Source organism: Sceloporus undulatus, chromosome 3 (genome assembly GCF_019175285.1).
Source record: "Sceloporus undulatus isolate JIND9_A2432 ecotype Alabama chromosome 3, SceUnd_v1.1, whole genome shotgun sequence".
NCBI classification, from domain to species: Eukaryota; Metazoa; Chordata; class Lepidosauria; order Squamata; family Phrynosomatidae; genus Sceloporus; species Sceloporus undulatus.
The window spans coordinates 197,688,135-197,711,533 of record NC_056524.1 but is presented as its reverse complement, the minus strand read 5'-3'; the positions used below and the strand labels follow the sequence as shown (position 1 = coordinate 197,711,533).

Here is a 23,399-nt window from a genome sequence, read left to right as displayed (position 1 = left end):
AATTAAGAGAATATATGAATATAATCCTAGGTGATAACCTTTACTATATGACAGGGGTTAAGAGAAAACAACCTCAATAAAGAGAAACACCTTCAGTAGGAAGAGGAAAAAAACACTACAATGTATTTCCTCTCACAACATAAACATTAAGGGGAATTTTGAAGTTACATATAGTTTGTCTATATTTTCACCTGAAATCCTTTGAATACCTAAAATATGAATACAAATGCTATGGAAAATATGCTTTAAAAGCACAAATACATTTCCTGTGTACTGTACCATCTATTTGATGTTCCTCTTACACAAGTGCAAGTGCAATAGAAATGCTATAGATTGTACAAGAACAAAACTGCATTTGTGAGTGGTACAGGGGAGGTCCAAGACTGTGCCCCATTAGTTCATTTATCAAAAGGATCTCTGTAGGTTTTTATAACTATTAATTCCATCTAAATGGGGAAATCAAAAAATCAGAAGGGGTAATTTATGAAAACATTAACATTAATAAACATTAATAATCATTAATAATCACACTTATTTATATGGTATGCACATCATTAGGACTGAATTTCCTCTTTTAAAATTATGGTTTAAGAATTAACAAAATAAGCAGGGAGCAACAAAAATCAGTGCAGCAGGTTTAGAATGAGGGAAGGATGTAGATAATCAGCTGGCTACAGTACAAGAATGATAGCAACATTTTATAAAAAGCAACTGATTAAATTGTATAGATTCATTTTAAATGTTTAAACAAAAACATATACCCACTCTATGGAACTGTAGCTTGTGAAGCCTTTTATATTAAACTGCTCAAAACTATGATACTAACACTTACGGTAAGCAGTTTTAACAGTACTTGCCTTATAGTGGTCTTATTTTCCAAGGAGTAAGTTCCACTGAACTACGGTAAGTGAACTTAGTTTTGAGTAGACATGTATAAGATTATGCTGTTAATTTTCAGCATTTCTGCTGACAGCAATTTTCAGTTTCTTTTGACAAGAACATAAAATGTATCCAGGGCTTTTTCTTCTTCTTCAAGTTACTGCCCTTGGGGTAGTGAACTCTTAGACAACAGAGCAAATTAATAGTCACAAGTTAAGTGAAGAAATTTTCACAGTATAAAACCCGAGGATTTTTTAAATTTTAAAATATTTATTTTGTTCTTTGGATTTTAGGCAAGGCATGTAATGTTCCCAAGAAACAATAGAATATTTTTCATGAACAAAACAATACCATATTTTTGAATACCAAAGAGAAGCTGAAACAAATTATCAGGCTTGTAATGAAACTTTTAATTCATTAGCAGTTTAGTGAAGTCCTATAAATTATTGTGTGCTTATTGTGTAGCAGTGAAATTGTCCCCATTTGGAACCATGGGAAACGGAGTCCCATTTGGTCCTGATGGCCTTTCAAAAGATTCAAGTCTTTTAGGCCTTGGAAATATTCTCCATCAGCACTCCCTCTTTTTCAAAATTACAGTACCCTTATAAGGGAGTCTCCTAAGTTCAGAAGCTTCCTGTTTAATGCCTGTATACTCTTCCACTGCTGCCAAGAACTGAAATTGTAGTTCCCAAAGCTCCCCAGCTTAATCTGTTAGCTTCTGTTCACCAATTACACTGCCAGACCTGGCAGCCTCATTTGCTAGGGTAAGTTTGAGAAAGAGTGATACAGAGACTCACAAGGAGTCTCTGATGACATTCATGCCAGTGTGGCATCCTGTAGCCATCCAGGTGATGTCCATAATTAGTGGGAATGAGATGGGGCAGAGCTAATTTTAGACTCAATCCAAACACAGTCCAAGTGAAATGTGCCCTTCCCCTTTTGAATTGAATTGTTAGGGATACTCACCTGAAACAGAAAATAACCATATTGCCAAAAAAGAGCAAAATGGTCACAAAGGGAGGATACAGACTGGCAGAAAGGGGTGGTGAGACGTTGCCCCTTTCTGCCCCGGATGGAGGTCGCAGCAGACAAATGGTGTGGCCTCCGGGAGACCTAAAAAGAACCCGCTCCCAGCGAGTTTTTACGCCATGTGCAGCGCGCCATCAGCACTCACGCATGAACATGACATCCACGTGCTGTGGCGCTGTTTGGGTGCTGCGTCGTACTGTTGTCATAAGCACATGCCCCATGTGGACGGGACGTGCAGTAATATGGTGCCCATGCTAGGACTGGGCACATGTGGAAACCCAGCCCTACCGAATCCTATTTTTGGCCCCAAGCCACCACTATGTGCCAGTCTGTACTGGTCAAAGTTTAAAAAAAAAAAAGGCATACCACTTAAAACAAGGGTGGGAACTGTTCAGGGTTAGATGGCCACACTGGAGCCCCAGGGCCACAAAAGTGCCATATCCTCCCACACGCAAAAATTCACACACACACCATTTACCCCAATCATACATCCTAAGGCCTAAAGAGACAGGGAGCACTTTTGCCATGTTTTTGGCCCTCTCGGGGCTATTTTAGGCTCAGGGGAAGCCTTCTTTCCAACAGGGAGTAACCCAGATGTCAACTTGTGGGTCACTTCCAGTTAGAAGACATACCTTTCCTAGGCCTAGAACTTCCACAGAATGGCAAAATTGTCTCCACATGTTATAGGTGGCATCTGGAGGCATTTTGAGACAACCAGTTTGAACACTGGGGAGTTCTTGGGGCCACAAACACAGCCGTGGGGGTGCTTAAAAGAATGGTGAGAAAATTAATTCAAATTATTAGGAATCAGTCTGCTGAAAACCCATAAAATATTATGTGTGTGTGTGTGTCATTGCTTGTATTACAATGTTTTGAGTATTTTGAAACGGCCCTCGGGCTATTCAATGAACATACTGACTGAAGACTGAAGAAGCATAAAATATTAATACATGAATTTTTCAATATCAACTTTTCTAAGAGATATAACAGTAATCTTAAATAGGGTTGTCTTCTGGCACCTTTTTTATTTAATTTTTATATTAATGATATCGTCCAGGCCTTAAAAGGATCAAAAAATTTTCCCAGCTACTATTCAGAATGTTAAACTTTCAGTGCTGTTATATGCTGACGATATTGTTTTGATCTCGGTTACCTTAATCATTTAAAGCTAATCAAAGTTTACACTGATTAGTAATATTTATGAGCTTTCTGCAGGATGTAAAGTGTGGTATTATTTATGACCAATATAATACAGAAATTCTCTACTTCTTTTTAGCATGTCCAAAGGAATAATCCCAGAAGTAACGAATATGAACTGTAGGCAGGTAGCCTACTTTTGTTGGCAGGTAGCCTGCTTTGTTTATCTATAACAGGGGTAGGCAACCTGCGGCCCGCGGGCCGGATGTGGCCCGGCAAGGCCTTGGGACCGGCCCCTGCCCGGTCGTGCTGCCAATTGCCGCCGGAGCCTTTGGCCTCTCGCGTGAGGGTGTGGGGCCTTTGGCCTATCAGGAGGAGGCGGGCAAGGGGGGGCACGTGGTGGGCAAGGGGGGCAAGCGGTGGGCAAGGGGGGCAATTGTCTATAAAAACCTCCGAAACATGCATTTATATTAACATTTTTTAAAAATCAGTAGATTTGTTTGCATGTCCTCAATTTTTTTTTTTAAAAAAAGTGTCCTCCATTTGAAATTTCTGTCCTACATTTGTCCTGGTTTATTTATTTATTTAATTTTTAAAAAATTATTTAATTATTTATTTTTTGGCTTCGGCCCCCCAGTTGTCTGAGGGACAGCAACCTGGCCCCTGGCTCAAAAAGGTTACCTACCCCTGATCTATAACCTAATAGGAGCCACACTAGCAACACATGAACTTATAATTTTTAAATCTCTATTTTCACAAAGTTTTGCTAATTAAAATTTCAGAACCAACTGAGTCCTCAGAACCAAGTATATTTTGAAAGTTGTCTCTGCATCTTAATCTTTACTAAATAATTCCCACACCTTGCAATTTATGTGAGATTTAAAAAACAAAACAAAGCAAAACCTTCACAATGCAGTGATCATCAAGCAAGAGACATAATTTCATGGCTGTGCTTGTTGTTCCATCTAGAGACATTATAGGCCCCAAAAATGAAATGAAAAGAACTATTTCTGTTACTGCTTCAGGAAACTGGTGGAAAGTCTTACTAAAACTAGAAGAACAAACCTTTCTAAGGAACAACCAGTATGATTTTTTCCTAAGAAAACTCTTGCTTTTAGAATTCTTTGAATGTGGCAAGTCGGAAGGTAGGGACAAACTGGTATGCATTATATATCAGCATATCCAGAAACATTTGAAAGAGACATTCAACAAATTCTTCCATGACTACATTAGCCTGAGAACAGATAACAGATACACCATCAAGTACATCATCTACATGACTACATTATCCTGAGAACAGAGAACACATGCACCATCAACAAATCTGACATTAATCTAAATGCTTTGCAGATACAGCTGGAACTCCTACTGACACAAATAATTTTGTACAATATAATGCAAATTAGAACTAGATAGCCCAAAAAAAAAAAAAAGGCGTTTATTAGGTACCCCGTCGCAGTCTAGCTCCATCAGGGCTAGCCTGAAAAAATAAGGCCCTCCTTCTATCCACCATCATCCAGAGGGAGAGAAGGGCAGGAAAGCTACACAGGGCCTAACCAGAGTAAGAAGGACTCTCCCTCCAGTCCATCTGCCTTGGTCCAGGCCTCAGAGGAAGAGAAGATCTGCTGGACTTGAACCCCTTCCCCATGCCATTCCTTCTCCTGTTATGTCTTGTCTTTTTCAATTATAAGCCTGAGGCCAAGGAAATGTCTAATTAACAATTTGTAAGCCACTCTGAGAACCTTTTGGCTATAAATGCTCTAAATAAATAAATAAATAAATAAATGATTTATCCATTCCCTATCATACCAGGATAAAATGGAAATTAGTTTTACACAGTGAGGATTACAGCAGGAAGTCCAGAGAGAAGTTCACAATTGTTAAGATTCTTTCAAGTGCTAGGAAGTGAAGAATCCACATAACATTCTACATCAAAAAAATAGTTTCACTTTTTAAATAAAGAAACAGTTCTAAAAACTCTGGGACCTGTGCCTTACAGCAAAGTCTTTATCAGCAGGTTCCAGTTACTGCTTCTTGAAAAAAAGAAAATTTCACTGATCAGAAACCTATATACACCTGATTTCCAAAGAACATGCATTATCTGAATACCCATGCTGCATGGGATTCTAAAACACCAGTACCCAAAAGTGGAGCTCAAGTCATGTTTTGTATTAATTCTGTTTTTAAAAACAACAATGTGTGATAGCTTCCAGATATAAGGTAACCATTTTCATGTTTTCTAAGTTGGCATTGAACAGTACAGGTCCCTCAGTTGATGAAGGAGATGTGTTCCTGGTAATTATTTATACAAAACTGACAATTTACACATGTGAAATAAAACAACTAGATCAGATAAATGAATAAGAATATTTTGAGCCTCCTAAGGACCATTTGAAGTCTTCTTCCAAAATGCATCCTGGGGTTTTTATTTTATTTTATTAGACTCCATATTTCATACAATTTTCATTTTGTATAAATCTATGCATTTTTAAAAACCAATTGCAGAATGGTGGTCAGGAAGACATATCTTCTGTTTTTCTCCTGTTTTTCTGTTCACACATGCTCTGCAAACAATCCCAGAGCAGCTGCTGTTTACCTTGCCTACTTCAGACAGGCCTACACAGCTAGGCTACCGTAGAATCTGTTAAGAGTGAAAACTTGCTCTTTCCCAGCTCTAGTCGTCGTTGCTGTTATTTTGCACTGTTTATTTCAAACATACTGCTACACTTTAACACTGAAAACATGTTTGTTCAGCCTCCTTCACCACCCTCTCAATGTTGAGGCTGCTTTAAAAAAAGTCCAGCTAGACAGAGGACAAAGGGGAGACTGACAGAACAAAAGCTTTGTAAAAAGGAGATTGTCAGAGACTTTCTTAATGGAGGTATGCCTGCATTCAATCTTTTGCACTGCACTTAAATAAAAAGTTCTGCAGTTGCCTATATTCTTGAAGACTGGGAATTTCAGGTGCTGTGAGGACAGGGGAAGCATGCTCTTGTTTCAAATCTAAACATCAAGACAGAGATTTAGTAAGTATTGTGCTACTGGCCCTCCATCCAGCTTGGCTCTAAGAAATAGGCATTAAATGTAAGCCAGCCCATATTTCATTTTGGCTATTTTATTATTAAATATTTTATGATGCAAATATTTTACTTACATCTGATAATTAATTGGAAAGGTAGGATATAAATATTTGGTAAACAATCTTTCTTCCCATTTGGGTGCTAAACACATCTTGACCATCCAGTTTTTACCTTACTACAAATAATGTATCTTCTGTTGCTGGATTCTGCCAGCTCTCGTTCTGAGTGTCCTAATTAATATTTAAAACAAACAAACAAATAGATCTGCATTTATTTGTTTCTGTGTGTCCATACAGCTTAAGCTCACGAGCCCTTCCCCCAAGACGTTGGCCTGCTGATTCCAGGCATGGGATGCTAGCAGATGAATGCTTTCTTTAAATTGCACCATAGCAGCACTTTCCTAAAAGGCATGTTCCTAATTCATAGGGGTGAAGCAAACTGGTGGCTCAGAACTGCTCCAGTCCCAACTGGCCCCCCATTGTCCTGGGACCATGGTGAGCAGATGTGACGGTCTGGAACTGGTCACTGCCACGGCCTTAAACAGGCCGCCAGCAAGGAGTGCTTTTTCAGTGCTCTTTTCTTGGTTGGCTTCAGGCCACCTTAGGTGGCCACAAAGCAGCTTCTGGATGCTCTGGTAGCATGTGTCATCTACATGCCTTGCCCCCAAAGCGGCTGGAGACACCCTTTCCTGCCTGTCAGTTTTGGGCCATAATTGAGCACCACAGGAACAAACCAAAGACTGCATCACTGATCACTCCCCCATTCTTTCTTCAGTTCAACCACAAGAAAACTGGGAAGCATCCTCTTCCTGATTGAAACTAACTATATTTTTCTTTTATGTTAGAATGAAGAATTGCAATTAGTTTAAGAACAGGAAAGAAACCAATTATTCACATGCATGCTCTCCACATGGCCTCATTTTCTTCATGGTCTAAATGATCAAGAAAGAGTTATGGTAGAAGAAAAAAATCTATTACTGTTTATTACTGTTGAAGTAACCCTGAGAAAGTTACCTTGACTGGGACTGATGAGGAGTTGTGTAGTGTTCCCATTTCCATTCAGCCATAAATATTATCATCTTATCACAAAATTCACTATGTCCCACTGGTCATGCAAAGGTTTTTCTTTACACTATGTTATTTCGTAGGTTCCTGTTTTCATTGTTTGTTCCCCTTCCTTTCAAATGAAGGGCATGTTTCATTTCGTGAATATGGCCATAACATATTTTTTTTAGAAAACCCAGTCCAACCCTCAAATACTGTTGCTGAAAGAACATGCTATTTAATGGACTATTTATTTTAAACACTGTGTAACTGTTTATTAACCATACTACAAAATATACAAAAAAAAAAAAAAAAAAGATCAACTTACCTCTCGAGTAGCTAATCTATCACTTAATTCCTCAGCTTGTTCAATGTCTCCTTCAGCCAAAGATCTATCTATGCTGATTTCAAGACCGGACTGGGGGCAAAGGAGGAAAGAAATAAAGATACCGGTAAATAACTGTTCCCTCAGGAATACCAAATGAACATTGTAAACCTGTTCTCAATAAAAAAATTATGATAAACAAAACAAAACTCATTTACATAACTGTAATTTTCATGTATAACAAATCAGTTGAAGAAGTGTATTTTAAAGGACAGTATCATTAAATACTCACAAGAATGGTTGTTTGAGAACAAACTGTTGTATCAGTTCCACCTTACGTGTTGGATAAATACTGCACTTTTAAAAAATTACATGGACTAGTTTACGCCTGTCACTACGAAATTTTATCTCAATATCTGACTTATCTATTCTATCCCTGGAGCTTCCCTGAATAAAATATGATGTGTATGTGTCAAATAATATGAAGAATGCCAATTACCACTGTGTCTTTGCAATTCTTAGATCTTATCTATATCCAAAAAGTGAATTCTGGCTTGTTGCCACTCCAGTCTTTCATTATATTACTGAATCCAAGCTTGCAAATTGTCAAGTGTACAAGAAAGAAGGCTACATTTTTAATCTTTGAAACAAGCAATAAGAAAAAGCCTTAAGAACACAGGCAAATCCTAACTTGTCTTGAGTTAACATTTACAAATGAAGGACAACTAATGAATGCAATAATAATAATGTAATAGATTTTTGCCCTGAAACTCTTGGTTTATCTTTATGGAACACTCTACTTCTAATATATCTGAAGATTAGAAAAAAAGGAAGCTGAATGTTGACTGCAAGTTGATATTGTTGTTAAGACTTTATTAGAAACATGTCATCTTCTAATTAAAAGAGACGTTATTTACTAGATATAAACTTTTATTTTGTTCACTAGACAGTGGTTAAGATGCTGACTCTGTTGATTGCAAGACCAGCAGGTTGGCAGTTTGAGGCCCGGGTGCTGTATGTTCAGGTGAGCTTCCATTAGTTGTCCCACTTTCTGCCAACCTAGTAGTTTGAAAGCATGCAAATGCAAGCAGATAACAGCTTTCTGTGCAATCATGCTGGCCACATGATCACAGACTAGTCTGTGACAAAGCTGACTCTTCGGCTTAGTAATGGAGATGAGCACTGCCCCCTACGGTCAGACACGACTTGACAATCTTGTCAACGGGGAATATCTTTACCTTTACATACAGTCAAGATTTATGTATCTTTGCATTCATTAATTTTGTTATGTACAGATAAAGAAAGATATATCACATGTTTTGCTTTTAAGACATGTTAATAAGAGGATAATATTCAAGAACTTGTGTCAAATAAGAATAGCAAATGAAAAAATGGATGGAATTCTATTACAGCTCTATGCTAGCAATTAAATAATTGCATAAACAGTTGCATTTCCTCAGAGGTTGTTTAAGTGTGGTCCTTAGAGCAGACAATTAGTTTGCAAGTACATGCACAAAGCTCCTTCTATTCTGTCTTAGTGGGTAGAGTGCTAATGGGTGAACTCAAGGCCACTGCACAATTGGTTGCACAACAAGAGATCCTGCACAACTACTGGCATATATTTGTGCTATGCAAAATAAATATATAAGATCCTGATCAATGTACTAGGATCCTTACAAGTGAAGGACACTTACACAAAGTTTGTAAACTTTGTGCCAAAATACTTGGTACAGAAAAAGTGAATATTTTCCTAAGACACTAAACAAAAACATAATCATGTTTATATTTTTCTTCACAACATAGCAGAGCATTCAAATTTAAGTGAAAAAATGTTTTGATTTGAAAAGTGAGAAAGTTTTTGTAAGAGAATTTGTAATAATAATAATAATAATAATAATAATAATAAATTTTATTTATATACCACCCTGTGGCAAACCAATCCGAGTGATTTACAACATTAAAATAACATAGAGCATAAAAACAATACAGTGGCCCCTTGTTATACGCTGGGATTTGGTTCCAAGATCCCCCGTGTATAACAAAATCCGTGTATGCTCAAGTCCCATTAAATATGACATAGCAAAATGGTGTCCCTAATAAAAAATGGAACATCAAGGTAAATTTATACTTTTTTGGAACATTTTCAAACCGTGTATGCTTGAATCCATGTATAAAAAATCCGTGTATAAGAAGGGCCGACTGTATATTTCCCTCCCCCCTTAAAAAGTTATTAAACTGCATATCTAAATTATAACCACAATTACTAGTTAGAACAACAATAAATTAAACAAAATAATACCAACCGATAAACCACTGCAACTTCAGTTCTTTAGAAAAGGGGGCTTTGGAAACATTACTGAGGAGGGAGGAGATCCTGAGGCTGGGAAATTTTAGTCTGGGAAGGCCTGCCTGAAGAGATCCGTCTTGTAAAACCAAAAACACTCAGACTCTGACCTGTGTCATGAGTTGTGCCTCCCAGACTCTTGGGAAGAGCCCCGTAACAATGGAAGAGCAGTCTAGCCTCATTCATTGGCCAGGGAAGAAGTAACTGCTGGAAGTTTGCCTGCTTCTTACATTCATTGGCCAAGGAAGGAGTGATTGCTGGAAGTTTGCTTCCTTCTTACATTCAAGAACATTTAGCTCCAAATGCCCTCTTGTCATGAGTCTGCAAAACTGAATCAAAGAACATTCTGGGCTTCAGCATCAAGCAGAAGATCAAGAGTCACAACCTTTGGCTCCTGAGAAGAACATCATAACAAAGGAGAGACCAGCATGTCTCCATCCACTGGCTAAGACAAGGTTTGCTTCTCCCTTCATTGCCAGAAAGAGGAGACAACTCCAACTGCCACTTGTTCTATATCTGAAGAGCTATAGGACATGTACCCTGATACCATCCAGGGCTGCTGAGTTTTTACTTTATTTCATTACAACCAGGGAAAGCTGTCTGATGACTGAGGAAAGATAGGCCACAAATCTAAACATTTAATTAGACTTCATTATGTCACCTTTGGAAGGGCTTCCTTGCTTGCAAGTGGCTTAAACCTGTCATTGATTCCAAAATACTGAGTTAGCTCCTTCAACTGGTTTTCCTTTATGGGTTGCTGACTTTAAAAAGAAAGAAAGGAAGAACAAAAAGACAAAATAAGCAATTTCATAAGATTCTTATTTCATGTGAAAAAACCTCCTACAAACTACTTTAATACATATGAACATATTCACACAATTAATATCTTTAAATCTAAAAAAAACTTTTACTATATCCTAGTTTCTTCTCTATGGAAACAGATACCTGACATTTTATTTATATTTCTACCTTTGCTATATAAAACCAGATAATCTACTTCATGAATTCAAAAATCTCTGTCTTGATTAGTGTTAAAAATAAATATATTCCATTTATTTCACAATTCCATTTATTATGGAATTATGGATTTTTATTCGATAAAAATTTCTGATGCACCAATGCACATTTTTCTATTACCAGGTTACAACAAGAATTGCACAGAAGAACTGAAAAGGCAGAATATTTTAAAATCTGTTTTAAATCATTATGGCAAATTTTCAAATACCTTTCAGTTATTTCTTGACTGCTTTCTTTCAATTTAGCTGAAAAGAAAAGAAAAGCACTTAATATTGATTAGAAATTATTACACGAATCAGTATGAGTGACTGAGAGTTTGATCTAGTCTAGCAATGCGTATCCAGCATGGACAGGTCTTCATAAGAGAACATCATTTTGTCCGCTTCGGTAGCAGTGAACATGTTTGGGTACTCGCTGACCACAAGGTAGTTTATGCACGCTTCCGATAGCCTTATAACAACTTGGTTCAATGAGCAAACTGTATGTCTTTGCTGTAGAGGTAAGGGTGGGAAACGTGCATTTATTTTGTCTGATGGCAGGAATAAGGAATCTGTGGCCAATCCAGATGTTGCTGGATTGCAACGTCCATCATTCTCTACCACTCACTGTGTGGGGTAGGACTGGTGGGAGCTGCAGTCCAACAACATTAGAGGATGACATATTTTCCACTCCTGCACTATGAGGGATGCATCTGTCCATTGCTGTACCTTTTGTTGGGCAGGATGGAGATCTTATTAGTCTAGGCATATCTTATATTGCTATTTCAAACACACTTACCTAAACTCACTAGACACAACAGAACCCACTTCTCGGTAAACATGCAGAGGCTTCTAATAGAATTCATTTAATATTTATTGTACACATCCTTTAAACCAGATCAAATTATTTGTAACAAAAGCATGCTCAACATCCCTTCATACAGTGGTCCCAATTTAAAAATATTATCACTTAGGGGCATTACCTATGCATCTCTGAATGGAAAATCAGCACTGATCACTGTCAGAATATCATTCAACATGTAAAGCAATCTCAAATCTACTACATCAGAAGTCTTCTATAAGTAATATCAAAAAGGAATATTTGATATATGTATACCAGTTTCTCCAAAAAGAATGCTTATGGTAGAGGCAAGGATGCTTAACATCACTTCTGGCACAAGAGAGCTAAATCATGTAAGAATCTACAATAATCTAAATGTTAGTTCAAATGCTCTGAAAACTCATTAATTATTTAAATTTTGAATTGCATTACAATCAAAATACACAGGAGAATCTCCAAGATTCAATTAGTCATGTAGTAGACCAAAACTTAAAATTAAATCCCAGCTCAGTCACTGACACTGAGAGTTTGTGGGCAAGTCACTATCTCTCAGTTCAGTTTTCTAATAAAACTAGAATGACCTGTGTAATACGGTCAAGGAAAAAATAAATGACAAACACTGTAAAGCGTATGGAATATTGAAGGCGCTACATAAATGGACCAAGATTCAAAGAGCTATTTCAGGCATGCCCAAAGGCCTCTTGACTTTTTCTTTGAAGCATGGTCCCTCCTGCCTTTTTAAGAAGGGATTTTACAATTCCTCCCAACTTCAATAAATGATTTGCCATGTGGCACAGGGGCTGCTGTTCTAGAAACATGTCCAAACAAACCCCTTTGGGTACCTGGAACTAAATGTGCAGTTCTTTGCATCCTGACCATAGTAAATAATTGTATCTATTTTTATACCTTTGGATCAGAACCAAACCACTGAAATCGTGAACTTCAATAAACCACAAAATGTCTGTGTCACTGCCGCCACCAAACCCTCACATTAAACCATTTTGGAACATGATTATACACACTGTTTTCAACCAAATATTTACTAACAGCATTTCCCAGTACTTGTATTAATTGAAAACAGAACACCTTTTCTGGAACGCTTTCTCTTTTGTCCCTTGTCTCTCTGATTTTTTACTTGGATTTTCATTTCAAAGTTTTTCTTTTGCAGGCTCTGAAATTTCTGTTAAAGGAGAAAAATGAGAACTGAGAGGATTTTTCTTTTTTTATCACAGGAAATATTCAGCATCTACTATACAAAGCATTCCTATGATATTAAAGCTGCATTTATAAATTGAAAATTGCAAGGATTAGAAACATATCCCCAAACTCTGCAGACTCGCCAATATAGTGTGCAGAATGAACACTGACCTCCCGGTTAAATGGAGCTTGTCCATGAATGAAAACTAGATGTGCATATATGAAATGTGCACAATGTCCAAAACTCAGCAGTGAATATTGGAGCCTATATATAAATACCAACTCTTAGTGTGCAGCTCAGCCCCCACACTTGCATGGGGCTAGATTTCATTCATAAAATTTGTAGTCATCTCTTCTGTGGTACATGTTTGTTTCATGAACTATTATCCAAAAATTATATTCAGACATCAATTCCAAACTTCTATATAGAGGCTAAGATCCAAAGAGTGCCTTTAGCATGGTGAAATGTTTTGGCAATCCAGTGGGATTGTTTTACATTCTTTCTTTTGTTTTATTTTAGAAGCAAAACATCTAGCCAGCCTTTATCACAAAGTATTTTTCAAATTCTGCTTACTGTCCACTCCTATTCATGTCTACTCACAACAAGTTCCTATAGTGCCCTATGAGGCTGACTCCAAAATAACTGAGTACTGTATAGGATTGCAGCATCATAACCATTTGCTATGTGGCATAAGGGGCAGCTGTTTATGAACTATACAGTGGTGCCTCGGGTTACAAAATTAATTCGTTCCGCCGCCGCTTTCGTAACCCGAAAAGCATTCGCAAGCCGAAATGCCATAGGCGCTAATGGGGAAAAGCCGCGATTTCGTGCGAAAAAGCCGAAAAAAGCACCAAAAATTTTTTCGTAACCCGAAAAAACATTCGTAACCCGGAACAATTATTTCCTATGGGATTTTTTCGTATCCTGGAAATTTCGTAACCTGGGTATTTTGTATCCCGGGGTACCACTGTAAACCCAAACCCATGCAGACAATTACTACTAGCATTGTTTTCTGAAGCAAGACACAATAAACATTTTCAGGAAATGTAGTAAGAACACCAATGTATTAACAGGTTATAATTCTGTGGCATTTACTACAGACGTGGCAAAAGAAAAAGCCTGCTGAATTTTAGATCTATTGAAAAGATCCATAGCGCTATCAAATTCCAGCTGTTTATCCAATCAAGCTCTCCTGTTCTCTTTCTCTACATGAAGACTCAAGATGTGAAACAAAACCTTGATAAAATGGGTTACTACTTATACAGTTTTTAATAAGCCACAGAAAGAAATTTAGCACAGCTCTTTCATAGCAGTCTGTTAAATGTTAGACCAAAACCAAACTAGACAAACCAAGAAGTTTATTTTCCATAGCTGCATACGTAGCAAAAATGACAGAGGAGTTGCATTCAAATTAATTGCACTTGTGTCAACTTGCTTTTCCTACAAGTAATACTGGCCTCAATTGTTTTTAAAAAGTATAGCCTGCCTATAGAACAGGCTACACAACACCACCTTTGTCATGTACAGGATGGCAATCAAACCTACATTCCACATATCTAAAGAAACTCCAGAAGGACATGCTTGAGATTCCTGTACTTCATCTGCCACTGCTGCAGAAGCAGATTTGTTTTCTGTGACATCTTCAGGTTTCTCAGACTCAAGTTTCTCAATCTGACAGCATTTGAAATCCTTTTGTTCCCTTTCCTTCTTTAAGATAGGCCCAGGACCATCCAATGTTTGCTCCTCATCAGAACTTGTGTCAACATCACTTTCATTCAGACCAGGAGGTAATAAACCACTCCACATCTCTAGGTATAAAAAAAGATAAAATATTTATATCATTATGCACAAATTTATATCAAAATTATTAAGTGTCTAATTTAGAGCATCATCGCCATTTGTAAAAGCAGGGGAAGAACTTCTCATGCTTCATCAATGTCAAAGTCAATTGAGATTTACTAAGATCCTAGGGAATTGGGTGTGAAAACAAATCCTTTGGACATAAAAAGACAATTAGAAAAATACAATATTGCAAAATAATCATTTTTCTGAGGTTTTAAGTGGCTTATGCAAGCTTATTAGAATTAATGTCCAACATCATAACATTATCAAATGGGCAGTTTACACAACTAAACTGAACAATGAAAATAGTTCAAGTATACATATATGTTTTCTGGCAGCATCACTGCATTGTGTTAGGAAAAGCAGTGGCCATTGCCAGTTAACTCAGAAATTATAATGATCTGAATTTAAAAATGTAATTTTCTGAATAGTTCTTAAATTCCCTACATGTAGTTCAACTCTTCTTGTGCTCTTTAAAACTCTTTCCTCTATGCAGATACAGGAATAATAATATTAGTGTTAAAATGTATTACTATTTAGATTACTTTTTTCTATTAGCAAACATTCAAGGTGGCTGCATAAAATAAAGAAAATACCATTTTTAAAAGAAAGAAGATAAAATGGCTAAACAAAAATGAAACAAAACAAATAGCACAAGAGAAATCCCTTAAAAGTAGCTGCGTAAATCCATGTTGCAGTGATGCTGTAGCACCAGCAGGGTAGAACCTTCTTCTCCAGCCTTCTACCTTTGGGATTGGTAGCTGCTAAAAAACTAGCTCTGGCCAGTTTCCCAGCCCTCCAGAGCAGGGCCTTGCAAGACGAAGGCAACCACAGTGAGAAAGGGAATACCTGTCTTCCACTTTCACTGGATGCTCTTTTGCCATCAACTGAGGTTCAGTGCTTGCTCCTTCCCAGAACAATTCCTAAAGGAAGCATATAATTAAACATTACAAACTTACACAAATCTTAATAGCTGCTTAAAAGTATACAGTATAAAGAAGGACTAAAGTGTTGTGATGGCTTGAGCATTGGACTAGGTCACTGGGACACCAGGGTTCGATTCCCCACTTGGCCATGAAACCCATTGGGTGACCTTGGGCAAGTCACACTCTCTACCTCTGAGGATGGCTATGGCAACTCACCTGTGAAGAAACCTGCCAAGAAAACCCCAGGGTATGTTTGACTTAGGGTCTCCATAAGAAACAACTTGAATGCACACAGCAGCAGCAGCGAATAAAGAGGAGTTCAGCAGGGCCAGTACTCCAAAATTTTAGCACCACCAATGAAAAGGCCCTGTCTCCTGTATAACCCCTCTGATCTCACTGGTTAATGGGTCAGAGGGCCTTTGAAAATGGATTTTAGAAGTTAGGGAAGGTTGTTTGAGAGGAGAGGGCTCTTCAGCTACCTGCGTTCCATGGAACTAGAGATATCTGCACCTTCCAAGCATATATGCACAAAATGAAAAGCTCAAAAGCATGTCACGTGACTGTCAACATGTCAGATTGCCATTAAATCCCACAAAGTACAGAACTTCTGTAGTGCATGAATATCCCTTAGCCTTGACTATATCTTTTTAAAGTATGCATCAGAAGAAATCTGAATGTCCATCATTAGTTAGTCATACATCACAAATTGATGGACTGTTGTTGTTGTATGCCTCCAAGTCACTGCAGAGTTTTCTTAGCAAGATTTGTTCGGAGGAGGTTTTGCCATTGCTTGCCCTGACACTGGAAACATGTGACTTGCCCAAGGTCACCCGGTGAGTTTCATGGCCGAACTGGGAATCAAATGCTGATCTCCAGAGTCATAGTCCACACTCAAACCACTACACCATGCTGGCTCAGAGAAAACCATGCAGATTTTAAAAACAAATAGCTTCTTTGATCTGGCTAGCTATAAATGTACATGATGCACGAGATATATTTCTGATTACAAAGAAAAAAATCACACTAAACTATGTAAGGACATCAGAACATCTACAGGATGATATTGTGCTATGCCATCCAGTATCCAAATTCAGATACTGATCTGAATTTGAAAAAATAAGAGCTGTTAAGAAAGATGGGTCCCTGTTCAAGTATCTTTACAGCAATAACTTATCTCACAAGGTTAGAATCTTACACTTTAGAATGAGAGTATCTATAAAGCCAACTTCTCCCATATGGCCTGAGGCCTTTTCATGTCTTGACACTTACAGTAGTGGTAGTTGTTGTTGCTGTGCGCCTTCAAATAATTTCTGACCTATTAAGGCAAGCCTATTATGGGGTTTTTGTGGCCAGGTTTGTTCAGAGGAGGTTTGCAACTGCCTTCCCATGAGGCTGAGGGCATGTCTTAAAAACATTTTTATTCTTTTTAGTGATTTTTAATTTGGGATGGCAGGTTTTAACTCTGCTCTTCTTGTTTTTGTTGTTGTTGTTTTGATGTTGTTACTGTGTTTGTAGTATTTATTTTTCTGTACATCCTTTGAGAGCTAAAAAGCTGTATAGAGGGTTTTTTTTAAAAAATAAAAAAAAATTATCTGGGGATGAGTGAAACTGGGAAAGGGAGTTTCCCTAAAAGCCATCCATGACATTAAAACCAGCAAAGCAAGTATAGCCATATGCAGTTCAAGAAACCTGAACTCTAGTGAGATAGTGTCAAGGCCTTCTATTGCCAATAAATCCATTTCAAGTGGCATTATCCAGCAGCTACAGCAGCACTGGTAGCAGTTAAGTCTTCATTGTGGCTTTTAGCATCTTCCTTCTTTTTGTCCCAAGATCCTCAACCTTTGACTCGGCAGAAAAGGGTTGGTTGCAAGAGCATTTCCCCCTTGGCATCAGATGGAGATTCCAAATAATACAAAGGCATTAAACTGGGCAATTTTCAAGCATGGAATCGTTTTCATTTCAGCTGCATACTAAGGTTACTTTTTTATTTTCAGTAATATGCAGATGACTAGTGTTTCTCCTTCATCTGAACTGCTTTCCCAGCAGTCCCCCTGTGAAGATTTTGTTCCTAGTCCCACATTCTGGCCTGCCAGTCTCCTCCTTTGGTGTCACACAATTCCTGTTAATATGTGCAAAGTATTGGACTATATGCCAGTGTTTCTGTTCTCTTTGGTTCTTCATACTTCCCATGGCCTCTCAATATTCCCCACCTTAAGGTGATTCTGCCCCACCCCAAAGTGATTGTTGAGAAGTAATTTTAGCAGCATGATTTCTTAGTCTCTTACTTCTGTACAGATTGTTTTTCTTTGTTTTTGTGTTTTATTTTGCTTTTTATAAAAACTAAATACAATGAAACAAACTCTAGCTGAATAGCTAATAGCTAATCATAGCTGGCTAGTGGTAGAGGAACACATTTTGCAAACATTGTTAGACGTACTGTTAAAAATGCCAGTAATTTTCAACAAAATAAGATTGTAGATGGCAAGTCTTGTACAGTTTGTGTTGGGCTTTCTCAATTGTTATTCAGCTTCTAAAGCTGGATGTAGTTACTTAAAGGCAAGTTGCTGTGAAATCACTCAGTTCTAGAGAAAAAGGTTATGGTCTGGTTGTTAGTTTCTTACTGTGCCAGGAATGCACTGCAGTGCCAAAAACATACTGAAATCAAACATATATTGCTATCCTTTCTCCATTTACTGCCGTCTCCCTGCAAATTGTATCTGTCTGGGGCTCAGTACACTCCAGCTGGATCTGTTCAGAATTTGCTGTTCTTTAAAAATTTCAACAAAAATTATTCCTGCTATGGTTTAAAAGCTAGACCTTGGTGTCATTACTTATGACCCATTCTCAATTAGTAATATGTAAAACATGAAAACTGCCTTTGACCAAATTTGAGTTCTTCTGTTCATTACTTTTTGGTTTTGATATACATACATATAGTGTACTCTCCCTGTCAGCAGGATTCTGATCAGCAAATTTGATAGCCTGAAGATCACCACGGCCCATATTATTGAATGGCAGTGATGTGTACATGTACATGCTGAAGTGTGCATGTTGTTCATATTGCAACCACTGCATAATATGGGGGTGTGATCATCCACACTTTTTTTAGCATCCATTGGGGCCCTGGAACTAAACCGTCACCAATAAAGACCCCACTGTAAAATGTTTATTTCTGCCTTACACTTAGAGAAGCTCTTGACCAGGTTATTTTATTGGAAATCCAGAAAACATTCCGCCCCTGCAAATATTTTCCATAGAAAACAACAGGCTGCTAAAACTACAAAGGATCACAGAAAATGAGGAAATCACATTTATATTGTTATTTTGATGTTGCTGTTATACATGGTGCAAAGGACAACCAATATGGATGCTGCAGTGTAAGCATAACTATGTGTATTCACAAAGGAATAAAACAGATTTTAATCTCTTTCCTGTTTCATATCTCAACATGCTGGAGTAAAGCTGACATGACAGAAATAAATCTTTATAGTAAAATCCAAATCCATTATACTCATGCCCATGTGAGTGGGGGGGGGCATATTATCAGAAAGTGGATAGGGCAGGCATATAGAGCCCTACACCTACTTTCATGTCAGGTAACCATCTTTAACATTAACAAGATTGCTTTCCCATCATCAGCATTCCAATAACAGCATCTGCAAGCCTTCAGTTGGAAAAAGGTACTGTATAACAGGATGATAAATAGTGCAAGTATCATCTCCACTCCTTTTAGTCTTCAGCTTGGACCATATCTTTTTCTTCATCTTGTTGTCTGCCTTCAAGTCATTTCCAACTTACAGCAGTTTTTTCTGTCTTTCTCCTAAGCAAGATTTGTTCAAAGGGGGTTGAATTCCTCTGGGGCTAAGACAGTATAATTGCCCAAGGTAACCCAGTGGGTGTCCATGGCCAAGAGAGGATTTGAACCTTGGTCTCTCTGAATTCTAGTCCAGTAATGAAACCACTAGAACATGGTAGCCCCTAGACCACTTTCTACCTTACTGAAAAAAGCCTTGTAATATCACTGGAACATAAGTCGTCCTAAATTTACAGTCGGCTCTTCTTATACACGGATTTCTTATACATGGATTCAAGCATCCACAGTTTGGAAATGTTCAAAAAAAGTATAAATTTCAAATATCAAACCTTGATTTTCCATTTTTTTTATAAGGGACACCATTTTGCTCTGTCATTATATTTAATGGGACTTGAGCATACACAGATTTTGTTATACACGGGGGGGGATCTTGGAACCAAACCCCAGCGTATAACAAGGGTCCACTGTAATATGACTTGCTCTAAGAGATGTAAAGTGGGCCCTGGGTATCTGTTGGGGATTAGTTCCAGGTCCCCCCATGGATACCAAAACCAGTGGCTGCTCAAGTCCCATTAAATATTATAGCATAGTAAAATGGTGTCCCTTATATAAAACAGCAAAATCAAGGTTTGTTCTTTGGAATGTATACTTTTTTAATGTTTTCAAGCCATAGATGGTGCTACTAACATTTCTGCACCTGAGGCCATCTGCTGCCTTATAAGTTTACTCCTTACACATATTACATGTTTATAGATGGCCATCTTACAAATCTGTCAAACACGGACTTCACATTCATAAACAACAACACCACTCAATTACTCCATTTGTTTAGAAGTACCCCTTTGTTGTTGTTAACTTCCTTTGCATTGGTCTCTACCAATCCTGTTGATGGGAGACATCTCCAAGAATCCCTGCTCTCCACTGCTCTTATCAGCTCCTGTAAACTCATACTTGTGATCTCTTTAATAGAGTCCATACATCTAGCATGTGGCCTTCCTCTCTTTCTACTTCCCTCCACCTTTCCTAGCATTATTGTTTTTGCCAATGAGTCATGATGTGTCCAAAGTATGCAAGCCTAAGTTTTGTCATCTTGTCTTCTAGGGAGATTTCTGGCTTGATCTGCTCTAGGACCCATTGGTTTGTCTTCTGCATAATTATAGGACTCAAATACCACTTTAAATGCCATAATTCCATCCTATGAAAGGAGTTTCATGCACTAATGCTGTAGGTTAGGGAGTACAATTATAAGTACACAAGAAGGATTCCATGGGATTGGAACTATATCTCTGAGATGTCAATTCATACAGTTAATTCCTCTGAACCAATCTGCAGTGTTACAAAACTCTTGGGATTTCACAGTCTCCCACCTTCAGAAAAATTACAGTTGCTTGGAACTTAAAGCAAAAATCCCTGCTAGACAACATCTCTGTGAAATATAGGGCTTCCCAGGAAATGACATGACATGCTGAGGATTTTTCCCCCTCATATTTTGAAATAGCTTTCCTTTGATGGATAGCCACCAGCTTGCAAAAACACCAGTTGAAAACAAGGTGAATTGGGGTGTGTGGAAGAATAGGAAGAAAAACTGAAGCTTTACTGGGTGGCAGTTTCTCAGCAACAATACATGATTCAGGGTACAACCCTATGCCCTCCTAAATAGTAAAATGTATGGCAAATTCAACTAGTTTTGATTCATTAAACGTCATGAGATTTATTTACAGGTAAAGAGCCAAAGAGCACTGGATTATGACACTGGGGATGCATCTGCACCACTAGAAATAACACAGTTTCGCACCACTCTAACTGCTACAGCTTCCTGTGATTTGTAGTTTTGTGTGGCACCAGCACTCTGGCAGAGAAGGCTACAGACCTTGTTGTTGTTGTGTGCCTTCAAGTTGTTTCTGTTTTATGGTGACCCTAAGGTTTGGCCACTTTCTTCAGAGGGCCACTTTCTTCATTCTCATCCTCTGAGTCTGAGAGAACGTGACTTGCCCAAGATCACCTTAGGGTTTACATTGCCAAGCCAGGACTCGAACTCTGGTCTAGTCTGCACCCACAGGGCAGAAATAACCCAGTATCACACCACTTTAACTGGCATGGCTCAATGCTATGGGATTCTGGGGGTTTGTAGTTTGTTAGTGACTCACAAAACTACATGCAGAATTTCGTTACACAGAGCCAGAGTAGTTAAAGTGGTGTCAAAGCGGGTTATTTGTGGCGTGTGGATGCAGCCATAGCTCAACGCTATGCTGGCTCTACAGACCTGGTAAAACTACCACAATCCCACAGGATGGAGGTACAGCTCTTAACGGTGGTGTCAAAACCACATTATTTCTACAGTGCAGACACAGCCTGGGTTCGAATCCCTGCTCAGCCGCAGAAACCCATTGGGTGACCTTGGGCACGTCACACTCTCTCAGCCTCAGAGAATAAAGCTGCTGAACTGCCTGTGATCAAATAATAATAATAATAACAATAATAGAAACAATAAATTGCTAAACCGCCTGTGAACAAATCTGGCCCACAAAACCCCATGACAGGTTCGCCTTAGGGTAGCCCTAAACCAGAAATGACTTAAAGGCAGAACAACCACCAAAACACACTGCAGGAATAATCCAGTCTGAGACCGCTTTAACTGCCCTGGCTCAATGCTGCTAGGGAATCCTGGGAAACTGTAGTTTTTATGAGGCATTTAGCCTTCTTCTCTGTCAGAGAGAGCTCTGGTGCCACAACAAACTACAATTCCCAGGATTCCCTAGCACTGAGCCAGGGCAGTTAAAGCGGTCTCAAGCTGGATTATTCCTGCAGTGTGTTGGTCACACCACATTCTTATAGCGCTGCTGTTCCACTTTAACTCCTCTGCTGCATCCTGGGATTTGTAGTTTAAAGAAGGGGCATTTAGGATCCTCAGCCAGAGCTCTTAGGCCTCACTGAACTACAAACCCCAGAATGCAACAGGAGTTAGCCAGAGCAGATGAAGCGGGATAATAGCGCTGTAACAATGCAGTGTGGCGTCAGGTGAAGCCATGAACCTGCCTCCGAGGGCAGCCTTCTTCAGAATATCCGCCCAAACCCAGAGCCTACCTCCCTGGGAGAACGCAAAGGCCCCCGCCGCCCTCCTCAGCCTTTTCCCCGCGTCCGCCTCACTCACCCTCCAAGGATTGTTTACCTCGCCGCCATTTTGTGGCTTCTCCCACCATCGCCGCTAGCTCCGCCCCTCAGCCAATCAACGGCGGCGATTGGCCGCTAGCTCCGCCCCCTCAACCAATCGACGGCGGCAGTTCGCCGCGAGCCCCGGCGGTCTCCATGGCAACCGGCTCAGGTTTCTTTTCGTCTCTAGAGCTACAGTCCTTTTGACCTCGCGTTAAGACGTGCGGTTCCCTTTCGACGGCTTGGAATAAGCAAGCCTGGAAACACTGAAAGAGGGATATGGCTTTGCCAGCCAAGGGTGCATCCACACTGCAGAAATAATCCAGTTTGACACCACTTTAAGTGCCCTGGTTCAAAGCAATGGAATTATAGGATTTGTGCACAAGAAAGTAAATAGCATTCTATCTTCCGTCAAGACTGTATCTACACTACAGAACTGATCCAGTTTGACACCACTTTAACTGCCATGGCTCAATGTTATGGGCTTCTGGGATTTGTAATTTTGTGAGACATTTAGCCTTCTTTGTTGGAGAGCTCTGGCGCCACAGCAAACTACAGATCCCAGGATTCCACAGGATGGAGCCATGACAGTTAAAGCGGTGTCAAACTGTATTAATTCTGCAGTGTGGCAGCAGCCTTATATGTTCTCTTTTTTATTTTTAAATTTATTCTTTATTAGGTTTCATACAAAATTAAAATAAACAAACAACACATAGACAAACAACAAAGTACATTGTGATACATTACAATTAACCATAAACACGACTTCTCAATATCAAAGCCTTGAAATGTATTT

At 38.7% G+C, this 23,399-nt stretch overlaps 1 protein-coding gene across 5 annotated transcripts in view; it reads right to left on the bottom strand.

The window, feature by feature from the left end:
* The window catches only part of FAM204A (family with sequence similarity 204 member A), a 33,567-nt gene extending 10,887 nt beyond the window's left edge, over window positions 1-22,680 (bottom strand). The window contains exons 1-7 of one of the 5 annotated variants that reach the window (XM_042458739.1): window positions 22,623-22,677; window positions 15,563-15,636; window positions 14,417-14,679; window positions 12,760-12,853; window positions 11,063-11,099; window positions 10,499-10,598; window positions 7,497-7,586 (exon numbers count right to left, since the gene is read on the bottom strand). In XM_042458739.1, coding sequence (XP_042314673.1) covers window positions 7,497-7,586; window positions 10,499-10,598; window positions 11,063-11,099; window positions 12,760-12,853; window positions 14,417-14,677 — 582 coding nt within the window. In that variant the 5' untranslated portion in view covers window positions 14,678-14,679; window positions 15,563-15,636; window positions 22,623-22,677. The other 4 variants (XM_042458738.1, XM_042458740.1, XM_042458741.1 and 1 more) reach the window with 4 other exon arrangements.
* Between the last annotated feature and the right edge of the window lie 719 nt (window positions 22,681-23,399).